At 38.2% G+C, this 12,237-nt stretch overlaps 1 protein-coding gene across 12 annotated transcripts in view; it reads right to left on the bottom strand.

Moving 5' to 3' along the window:
- Positions 1-12,237, bottom strand: part of gphn (gephyrin) — a 458,009-nt gene that overhangs the window by 200,760 nt on the left and 245,012 nt on the right. For all 12 annotated transcript variants that reach the window (XM_033026893.1, XM_033026894.1, XM_033026895.1 and 9 more), the window contains exon 4: positions 11,259-11,351. In XM_033026893.1, coding sequence (XP_032882784.1) covers positions 11,259-11,351 — 93 coding nt within the window. The remainder of the gene's footprint in view (positions 1-11,258; positions 11,352-12,237) is intronic.

Raw genomic sequence — 12,237 nt, 5'->3', positions numbered from 1 at the left:
CATAGGGAACAACATACTAACATCTCACTGTGGTGTGGTAACAAATTAGTTGTCCCCATTTACTTTGTATATGGTGAATTGCACATATCTAGTAAAGGTGCCACAAAGAGTTAAGTGAGATGAAAACTTTTATAAGTAAAGAATCATTTAATATTGTTCTTCTTATGCATATGATGCTGGCGGTGAATTAACCATGCTAAAACAAAATGGGAGAAAAAAGTCACAGAAGATCACAGGAAGCAAAGGAGTTAATGGTATCTCAGCAGTCCCTCAAAAGGGTCTACAGTTTCAGTCATCATAAGGATGCAAATCTCTAAATCTCTTTTATGCATTTTCTTTTGCAAGACGTTCCTCTTCTGTGGTGTTTGATTTGGGCTCATTTCTTTCATCCATCATTCCCAAGTTTGCTTGTTTCTGTTGCAGACTTATCATCTCACATATGTACTCAATTTCTGTTGAAAATAATATTTTAAAAGAACAGAAAAAATGTGGATTTTGAACTTCATTGGAGAGTTAAATAATGTAACCAATTTCTTTCTTGTCTCCTCTCTCCCTGACAGTTTGCTACCAAACAACTAAATAATTAACCACATTGTTACATTTACAACCTCATGAATCTGACGAACTTTCTGAAAATTCAACTTTCTTTTTAATAGTCCTTATGTTCATGAGCGGGTAGCATCATCTTTAATATCTCGCTTTATACACGTTTAGCCACATTGTTCTCCTTCTCTCAACATGAAATGCCTTGTAGGTTTGGTTTCCTATCTGCCCAATTCCTTGCCTGTAAATAGTTGTAAAATGTGGCCAGAATGCTTCCAGTTGAACACTGAAACCATCTGTTCAATCCAAATAACAATCATTGTTTTCCGCTCTGTGGTTACTCAATCAAGAGGTTTCAAGGAAATAATTGGCAATTGGATTTCAAGGAAATCATTGTTACATTATTTAACTATGCATCGAGGTTCAGAATTAGAGAGCATATTCACTGAAATGATTCCTGGAAATATAGGCTGAGACTATTAGGACTACCTTTCCCAGAAATCAAGGATGGGAGACACAGGGAACAATATGCATAATACCAGTGGGGAATGAGAGAAGTTTAGTTTAATTTAGAGACTGTGTGGAAACAGGCCCTTCGGCCCACTGAGTCCGCACCAACCAATGATCGCCTGAACACTAGTTCTATCCTAAACACTAGGGACAAATGACAGAAGACGGTTGACCTATAAATTTACATATCTTTGGAATGTGGGAGGAAACCGGAGTACCATGATAAAACCTATGGGAACCTTCTGACTCACCCAGAGGGAACAGGCAAACTCCGTACAGACAGTACCCGTAGTCAGGATCAAACCCGGGTCTTTAGCATTGTAAGGCAGCAACTCCACTGCTGCGCCATTGTGCTGTCCTATGACATGCGGAAAAGGGTTTCCAACTTAAGAAAGCAAAGGTGATCAGTTCAGTTTGGAATAATGTGAAATGGAGAGGGGGTGGGCGGGGTGGAGGGGAATGATGTATGAAACAAGAGCCTCAGCATCTGAGGAAAACAGTGATGGCTATGAGAAAGCAGAATCGAGATACAAGAACCAATTTCAGCAGGGAATTCATGGAAGACAGAGTAGGACATCGAAGAGCAACGGAGACGAGGACCAATATGGTTAATAAGAAGGAGGGCAAATATTATACAATTACTAATTAATTAGCACATTAAATCAACACGTTAATTTCAGTTTAAACACCATATAGAAACAAGCTACGAACATTACTTTGGAATCTAAGTTATGAGCGTATCGAAGCATCTCCCTGATCATCATGAATGTTATCCAGACAGCTAACAGGCATAACCAATCAGACATGCCTCTGAAGTCATTTTTCTAAGTTAGCTGAATTCAAATTGTGCTTAATGATTTTGTTGCAAGTTCAGCATGTTATTATTCAAAGACCAAAAAACTAAATTAGGTAGGCCCAGAACTCATGTCATCAACTCCTGCTTTTTCCAAAACAGCATGCTTCCTACTCATTACAACCAGTCACAATTGCACTATTCAATGGTTTGTCGTCTTAATAGGTACCTAATTTGTGGGTGACCAGAATTACTTGAAGCTCGTCAACATTAATTAAACCAGCCTGTATAGTGGATGCAGTGGTGTTCTGGAATTCATTTGGATCTGCACAACTTTCAGAAATGACTCAACAGGTTTTTGACACTATAGTGGAAACATTGGTGGAGGAGGTGCGGAATGCCTGACTTTTTTCAGTGAGTCAGAAGGTTCCCCTGATAATTACTGTAAAGGCAGTGGGAGCAGAAAGAAGTGGAGCTCAACACCTAAAGAAATGAATTCAATACTACATAAAGTTCAAATATCTTACATATGTCCCAGGGCCAGGGAATGCATCTCCCTTCCAATGCATTAAATCCAGCATTAGCCTCACATACTGCACCTCATATCCAACTATCAGTTATCAATCATGACTTGTGCCTAAAATTCACATGCTACACTGCACCCTCTCACACATTTCATTGCAGCAAGCCACACATTCACATCTCACACCTTGTACATACTGCCAACTATTCAATTATATCAAACACATCAACAAAACTGTAAACTAAAGAGCACTATTTTTGTTTACATGTCAATTAGCAGGGAGCTAAATACAGAAAGATCGTCAACAATATCACTTGCGAAGACAAACAGATATAAATCTACTCCAGGAAGACTTAAAATCCAATTTTGTACGTTGGTTGAATACAAATTGTACCATAAACATTATGTGGCAGTTCCAGGATACTGCAGCACGTTCAGCATGCTGCTGCTTAATGAAACAGCTGAAAGGATAGTGTGAAGGTAAAGGAATGGCCCAAAGAGAAATTAGTGATCTCAGAATGGTTGTACAAGGAAGGCGCAGCTCATGAAAACTTATAAAAATAAAATGTGGAAACGCTCAGCAGGTCAGGTAACAACTGTGGAAATTTTTTTTTTCATGTTTCAGGTCTGAGACTTTGTCATTAAAGGAGAGAGAAGCAGATGGACAGTGTTGAAGGAACTCGAGCAGTCAAAAAGGTGGCTTCAGAGAGGGAAGGTTGCACGAGACAGCATCGAGATGAAAGCGGAATGCAAAAACAAAATGGTCGTGGTTGGATTGGGTATAGTCAGCAGGATAGATCCAAACTGGGACTATAGCAGGCTCTGTCGCCTGTTTAGTACTGGAGTTAAAGAAACGACACAAGGATGGAAAAGGACTTGAGTGAGAGGAGGAACTTCTCAGAATCCAAACATGAACTAACAATGCAGACCTACCACTGGCTCATTAAATGGAGTTCATCTATTTTCATACTGTTTCTCACGATATTCCTTTACAATTATACCACATAATTATTCCAAGCAATTATTCTGCACCTTTTTGAATAAAATGAAATAACCAATTTCAGATCAATGTGTTAGCAAATTGGTGCAACATGGATGTTGATACATGCTTAGAATGACTGAGACTGTTCCTACATTCTATATTCATAGATCAATCTTTCAACCTAATTTTCATTGTCTTATTTCAAACAGGAGTTGTTTTTTGAGTGATTGATTCTACTCTGCCACAAAACATAATATCCCATAACAATTACAAGTACTAAGGATGGAATAATTTAGACTTTTTCGAGCAAGGCTGCACTGGAAGTTCTTGGGGTTGTTATGGTTCAATTGACATACCCAGCATCTCAGAATGACCAAAAGACATAGAAAAATGCAAAAGGCATGTTTGTGAAAACAATATTTTATACAACCCAGCCAATCAGAGGTTTTAATTGGGAAACTGTTGGGTATTTAATAGAAAATATTTTTCAATGCTACGGGGAAAGATTGGGAGAGGGAAAACGGGACTGAATTGTTGAATCTTCAGTTAAAGAATCTGATCTTATATATGTTAATAGTGTCACTGTGAAATGTAATCAATAATCCAACACTGTTAGAAATAATTCTGTCCATAAAGGCATTGTTCAGTTTCAGCACACTATGAACATCTGACTCAGTGGAACATGCAGGCATCAGTAAATCACCAAAGGAAACACAATTAGTTTTATCCCTGAGCAATAATTCAAACATTTGCAGACCTTTCACTAATGCACACAGTTGGCTCACAGTAATTATAAAGCTTTATTGTTGACAGAGTGGAGATCTTTTGAGATTAAGAAAAAATGCATAACACAGACAAGTCTGATGAATTTATCAGATTCAAAGGCACTTTTTAAAGCAATTAGATCAAAGTCTATATAAATTACGTCTGAATTATGTCAATTAAACAATTTGTTTCAAAAACAATTGCTCCAATAATTCTGTTTTGTACTAAGTAACTTATATTCTTGACACAAGTACCTTTTAAAACCAAGGGTAAAATATCAGATGAGAATTACAGAAGCAGGGAAGGACGCCAAATCGCCAATCTAATCTCTACATTTTCTTTGAAATGGAGATTCAATTAGTTCTACTCCCCTGCCTTTGCCCCATGATCTTCTAAACATTTACGGAGCAAGAGAATGCAGATGCTGGAAGTCCTCATGCAGGGTCTCAACCCGTAATGTGGACTATCACTTTGCCTCCACAGAAGCTGCTTGTTCCCCGAGTTCCTGCGGCAGTTTGCTATTTACGAAAGAAATCCATCCTTTGATGTTTTGAAGTCAAGGACACAACAACTGAGCCAAATCATTCTCATCTTATTTCTGGTTCTTTTATCAGTTACTTTAAATCTGTGTCCATTGCCATTGATTCATCTACTTCTGGATATATTTGCTCTTATGTAGTCCATTAAAACACTTCATTATTTAGATGAGAATTAACGCAGTGGACCAAACGGCCTCTTACGGGGTAAATTTTTACGGTGTTAATCATTTCTAGATAACATTTCCCTCATACCTCTTTCCCCCAAGAACAAATCCAGCTTCACTAAACCCAAATGATGTCCCTCACCAAATTACAATTCCAGCAAATCTTCTTCAACACCTCCGAAGACTAGACTCATAAAATGTGACAAGAAGATAAAAAATGAAAGCAGAAGTGTGCCAGATGGTCCTGTGCATCTGCTCTGTCATTCAATAAAATCATGGCTGATCTTATACCTTAGTTCATTCCCCACGCTATTTCCAGGTCCTTAACATGCACAATAGAGCACAACGGCAAAGCTTTATGAATTTATTCCTACTGAGTTCCTGATTTTACTTGTGCCGCTTACTAGTTTATCAGATTCCAGAACCTACACCAAAGGTGAATGGAAATCTGAGACAATCTCAAGGCTGCATGTTAAAGTCTCTGGAATTGTAGGACTCAGTTCTTCAATATTGGCAAATGATTTTGATTTAAGTAAACAGATTGTAATAATTACCAGGCATAAAGTACAATTCTATATTCAAACACAGCAGTAATCTATTTACATTGGAATTACAAATTATGTTTTATAAAATATCTTTTCATTACTTAACACATTTAAAGAACTAATTTTGCATAAAAGCAAGCAAACAAGGTTGATTTCTTCTGCCAGCCCAAACACATAAGATTCAGGTTTAAATATTATGTTTAAAAACATTAACAAGAATATTGAAAAATCATTAGATCTTGGAATTAATAAGAAATCACATTGATTAGTTTAGGTTGAAATATTAATCGTGTTAAAAATCTGAAACATAGAATAAAATAATTACCTACTTACATGCAAATATATAATTCAGGAATTTGTTATCAAATGAAGATTTGCAGTACATTATGCAACTATCCTTTATATGCAATGATGGAGAAAAATGAAGTCTCTACTTTCTAAGATGATGCCTCCTTTTTCTATACTACATTAAAATGCTTCAGAACTTGAGGCCTCTTTTTGACATGATTTCTTATGAAGATTACAACAAAACGATCAATATAAAGAATAAAACATCTTGATGGCAGAAGAGCTCTGAATCAATACTAATCAAAAATCTGTTTTGGATAACAGACATTTAATCAGACATCTTCAGTTTTTTTCTTGCACCATTAATCCCACTGCCAATAGAACACTATCCAATTTATGGTTTAATTTAGGTTAATGATCATCATTATGCCATCAGTGAGTCACCAACTTAATCAACGTTTAAAAAAAGACCAGCTGGATATGCATCTATGGGGAGCACAAGAGTTAATTCCGTTAGCGAATTTTAAACTGTCTTTTAAAGTACATGTTTCATCCATGACTGCTCACTCACTAACTATCTGTCAACTTTTGAGAATTCCACTAAGCCTGACATAAGAAAAGGCATAAAAGCCACCAAATTCTTATTGCTTTTTTTCTCACTGCCTCTGATATAATATATTGTCTCAGGTAACATGTATTACAATAAACCCAGAGGAAAACACTAACTCAAGAGGATTGAGTCGATTTTTTTATCACTGTCATGGGATTGTGCAATGGTAGTCCTCATGATTTAGTCTTGGTAAATACACAGATGACACCACTGTGGGGGTCTGAATCACAAACAATGAAAAGAGTACAAGAAGTTAGCGAACTTAGTGACATAGTGTCAGGATATTAATCTCTCCCTCAATGTCAGCAAGACGAAGCAGCTAGTTATAGATTTCAAGAAACGGGGTGGAGTACATGCCCCAATCAGAATTAATGGCGCAATGTGGAAATGGTTGAGAACTTCAAGTTCCTTGGCATTAATATTGTCAATGATCTGTCATGGACCAATCACTTTGACACGATAGCCAAGGCGGCATACCAACAACTCTCCTTCCTGAGGAGACTGAGGAAATTCAGCATGACTCCAGGGACTCTTACTAACTTCTACACATCATAGAAAGCATGCTGTCGGGTTGCATCAGAGTTTGGTTTTGGAACAGCTCTACCCAAGTCTGGAAGAAATTGCAGGGATTTGTGGATGTAGCTCAATCCATCACATAGATTAGACTTCCCACCATTGACTCCATCTACACTTCACGCTGCCTCGATAAGCAGCCAACATAATCTAAGACATGTCCCACCCTGGTCATTCCTACTTCTCCCTGCTCTCATCTGGCAAAAGGTATAGAAGCTTGAAAACACACACCACCAGACTCAGGAACATCTTCTTTAAAATCTGTTATCAGGCTTCAAGACAGTTCTTCCAGAAGCTGGGATACTGATGGATTCACCACTACCCCCTTGTGAACATTGGACTTTGTCTGTGGAATTCATGCCCTATAATGCTGAGAACTATATTCTGCACTCTGTATCTTCCCCTTTGCTCTATCAATTGTTGAGTTTGACATAGAGTCATAGAGTTACCCAGTGTGGAAACAGGCTCTTCGGCCCAACTCGCCCACACCGGCCAACAATGTCCCAGCTACCCTAGTCCCACTTGCCTGCGTTCGGTCCATAACCCTCCAAACCTGTCCTATTCATGTACCTGTCCAACTGTTTCTTAAACGATGGGATAGTCGCAGCCTCAACTACCTTGACTCAACTGGCAGCTTGTTCCATACACCCACCACTATCTGTGTGAAAAAAGTTACCCCTCTGATTCCTATTAATCTTTTCACCTTCACCTTGAACCTATGTCCTCTGGTCCTCGATTCCCCTACTATGGGCAAAATACTCTGTGCAACTGCCCGATCTATTCCTCTCATGATTTTGTATACTTCTATAAGATCTCCCCTCATCCTCCTATGCTCCATGGAATAGAGACCCAGCATATTCAACCTCTCCCCATAGCTCACACCCTCCAATCCTGGCAACATCCTCGTAAATCTTTTCTGAACCCTTTCAAACTTGACAATATCTTTCCTATAACATGGTGCCCAGAACTAAACACAATATTCTAAATGCGGTCTCACCAACGTCTTATACAACTGCAACAAAATATGCAGATATAAACTTCAATACACAGCTTTATGCAAATATGCAGAATCAAACTGCTACTTTTGTAAATTCTTCACTAAATTGAAAAAATGCAACAATGGTCAACATTTTTGGTTAAAAGGTTGAAACTTAAAAAGCAGAATGTGGTTAAATGCATTTGCTGAATCGTGTATGTCATCATTAAAGATTAATGAACTTTGTCATTTTCCACCTTCAAACAATAATTTATCTGCATTTGATTCTGAGCTGCATTTCTGATTAATAAATTCTCTCTTAAAGTGTTGTACATTGTTAATCACAATTCATTTGCTGCACTCAGGTTTGTGTTCTCTCATTTTCAGGCTTTTATGAAAAAAATTTAAATTGTAGAGTGGAACAGAGGGACTTTAGTGTGCAATTAAGTAGTGTAACCAAATAAGGCCATGGTAAAAATAAAATGGAATTGTGGTTTGCATTTGGTATAAGATGCAGATGTGGAAGGGTTGGAGGGTGGTGGTGATATGAAATCTGTACATGATTTAGCTCAAAGAATAAGTTTAGTTGAGGGAAGGCAGTTTGAAAGGCAGGTTTTAATAGAAGTGTGCTTTAAAAAAACATTTGATTGAAGAATGAGGGGAACAAAAGACAATAATAATTAATCCAAAGTAGAAAAGCAGGGAAATCAATTTACAGAAACATTGCAAAGATTGAACAAGAGAACTTAGAAGTATGAAAAGAGAGTGTGTGCACATGGATGCCAGGAGTTTCCACCAGCGGCAGACCCTTGCTTGATTTTTGACATTGGTAATGTGGGAGGCATGGGGATGAGGCCAAAGTCAGTCAATAAAAGATTGCAAAGTGGCATTCGAGAGGCAGAAGGGGTCAACTGTCTTGGTCTAATTCAAACTGCAATTACTTGAAAATTATGAATAAAAAATAAGAGAGTGGTAAAAGCATGCTTTGATTTAAATGCCACTCAAAATTAAGCAAGAAATTTATGGCTGGGTAAAAACGGAAATTCTAGCAACGCTTATTTATTTATTTACTCGTTTTTTGGCAAAGTCAGTATTTATTGCCCAAGCCTTATTGCTCTTAAGAAAACTGTTGTACGCCACCTTCATGAACTGCTACAGTTCTAGGATTTAGACCCAATGATGAAGAAGGTCTGCTGATGCATTTCTCAATCAGAATGATGTGCAACTTGAAGGGGAATATGAAGGCCGATGGTGTTCCTGTCCACTTACTTTCCTTGTCCTTGGTGGTGGAACTTGTGGGTGTGGAGATGATGTTTGAAGTAACCCAGTTGAATAACTACAGAGAATTTTGCAGTTCTGCAGAGGCAGAGTGACATGGTGAAATGAATTAATGTTGACGGAGATGGATGAGGTGCTAATCATGATGACTGCCTTGCCTTGGATAGTGGTAGGCTTCTTGAGCATTAATGGAGCTGTGACTGGCAAGTATTTCATCCTGACTTGTGGCTTGATATAATGTATTGTCTCTGTTATCATGTACTGGAAAAATCCAATAAAGCCCCTTGGGAAGTCTTTTGGTACCAGGAAGTGAATCAAGCTGCAGGATACCCAGCATCTGACCTGCTCTTCAAGTTACAGTATTTAAATGGCTGGTCATGTTGCATTTCTGGTCAGTGATGAACTCCCGACATGATGCTGATGGTCGGTGACATGGTGATAGTAATGAAAAGGATAAGTGGAGATGGTCAATGCCTGAGACACAATAGACTGCAAATGTTAGAACCTGGAGCAAGAAACAAACTGCTGGAGGAATACAGCAAGTCAGGCAGCATCAGTGAGGGGAAATAGACAGACAACGTTTTGGGTCAGGACCCACCTTCAGACTGATGCCTGATTCTCCTGCACGAATGCTACCTGACTCTTAAGAGATCTGAAGCGAAGTGAACCGTGTCAAATTCAGAGTGAGAATTAACGCATTGAATGCATTGTCAATGACACCCTCCAACAATAGCATAATGATTGCTTGAAGGCTACTGAATTGGAATTGTCCTATGTTTTTGTGTTCAGGGCAAACCTTGGCAGTTTGCCACTTTGTTGGAGAGACGCCCATGTTGTAACTATATTGGAACGGCATGATTAGAGGTATGATAGCATTCAGTACTACATTTGAGACGTTGGCCTTATCCCATATTATTCTCTGTTATCATTTGGTTTCGTGTGGAGTGAATCAAATTGGCTGAAAGCTGGCTTCTGGCTGAACATGATTTTAAATGCTTCAATCCTGTTTATACCACTCACATGCTGTGCCACACCATCATGGAAAATGGGATTTTTATTTTGAGTCTCCTTATCCTGTAAAATGTTTGATTGTTCAACAAGCACAATAGAAAATAACCGTCCAGAAATGAATGCCCGGTTAGTTCTGCTAAACATGGGGAAATGTTGCCGCAGCTCATTGCATTGTTTAATAGGCACTATTATGTATCATGTTCAGCATTTTTTTAGGGGTGAATTTTTAAGCTGAGGGAAGCAGGCCACAGCATGACCAATGATGGGAATTCTATAATTAAAGAGCCCAGACATGGTTTCTCAATACAATGTTTGGAAATTAATCTTACATCCTATGTCATAAATCGTTGGAATATACCTTGAGAATCATAAATTAGGGTTTTGAACAAACGTTTTTCATACAAAATAATATGTAGGCTCCAATGAAGAAATCTTGCTCAATCCCCCATCCCACCAAAGTGGTCCGCTACAAGAAACAGCTCATTGTACTTTTCCATTAATTACTGAATATAAATGCTAATTCTTGAAGATTTGCCCTCCCATGGAATGAGCTAGCAGAGTTCCTGACATTGGGTGCTGTACGAGTGGAGTTTGCACATTTTCCCTCCTCCCCCTACTGCCTGGGTTCCATATCCCACAGACATGTTGCTTGGTAGGTTAATTGGTTACTGTACATTGTCCAAGTGTGGAAGGGGGGGGGGGAATCTTGATGCGTATGTGAGAGAGAATATGTTGTAAGGAAATAAGTCGGGGAATAGGACTGATAGAAATGTTACGTGAGCTGGCCGGGACTTGATGGGCTTAATGGCCTCTTTATATGTCATAAGAAAGTATAAGTACTCATGTTGTTATCCACATGGCTAGTTTTACCTCGATTTTGTGCACTCCTGCCACATGTATGATGTTTTATTAACAATTGAAATAAACAACATTTATTTTCTTCATCTACTCTTTGTTACTTCCATAAAGTATTTTTTAAAGTTAGCAAGGCACAACCTCCCTCTGTGGTATCAATGTTCGTGATGTGTCCATGTTAATAGATTAATAAGAAATAAGGAAAACATAAGGTGGCTTTAAAGGTGGCTTAAATGTGACTCGTAATAATCAACTATTTCTCTGTCAATATTATTACTGGAATACCTATTCAGGGATACTCACCTCTGGAGTTACATCTCTCGGGGCAAACCCAGTTCCCCCAGTGGTTAAAATAAGATTCAATTCCTTATCATCGCACCATTCAATGAGAGTTTCCTAGAAAAGAACACACAATAATATCAATCAGTGCAAGGTTCTTTTTCTGTGAAAGCAAAGCAAATCTATGATAAAGCATATTTCCACACATACTGGTTTATTTAGAATCTCAGAATGCATGCAAAGCCTTTGCAATTCCATATTTAAACAGTCCAAGAAAGCAAACTGACATTATGTCAGCTGATAAGAAACATGATGGTGATCTCAACGAGTTTATTACACGTGTTAAGACTCCCAGATGTAGGATTATTAAGCAATACCCAAAGTCCAATATTACGTTATGCCAGGACAACAAATTCCTGTTGGTTGCAAATATGGAGTTGATGTAGAGTAAATGGTTAGGAGTAAATCTTGTGATATAAATGTTAGTTCCAACTGTTGTGACTATTGGATAAGGAATGCTTGTGAATATATGTGAATCAATCTGGAATTCTAGTTGGTCAGTAATATAAATTAATTTTTGTTTACCAAATCCCGTCAATGACTGTAAACAGCTATTTTTATAAAGTGCACTTGTGAGGTTGTTCTGTATATCACACTACATCTATATGAATGTAATTATTGTTTCATCACAATTCTTTATGATTAAATTGACAAGCATGCCATTTAGAGTCATAGAGTCCCACAGCATGGAAACACCAATTTTCCCATACATGTCCCATCTACACTAAATCCTCCTGTCTACATTTGGCTCATATCCCTCTAAACCTGTCCTATCCATGTACCTGTCTAAATGTTTCTTAAACGTTACGATAGAACCTGCTCAACATCTCCCTATAGCTCAGGCCGTCGAGTCCTGGCAACATTCTTGTAAAATCTTATACAACTGCAACATGACCTCCCGACGTCTACACGCAATGCTCAATTTGATGAAGGCCAATGTACC

This window comes from Amblyraja radiata, chromosome 9 (assembly GCF_010909765.2).
Source record: "Amblyraja radiata isolate CabotCenter1 chromosome 9, sAmbRad1.1.pri, whole genome shotgun sequence".
Classification (NCBI taxonomy): Eukaryota; Metazoa; Chordata; class Chondrichthyes; order Rajiformes; family Rajidae; genus Amblyraja; species Amblyraja radiata.
The sequence above is the reverse complement of the archived record's forward strand: the minus strand, read 5'-3'. Positions and strand labels throughout refer to the sequence as shown.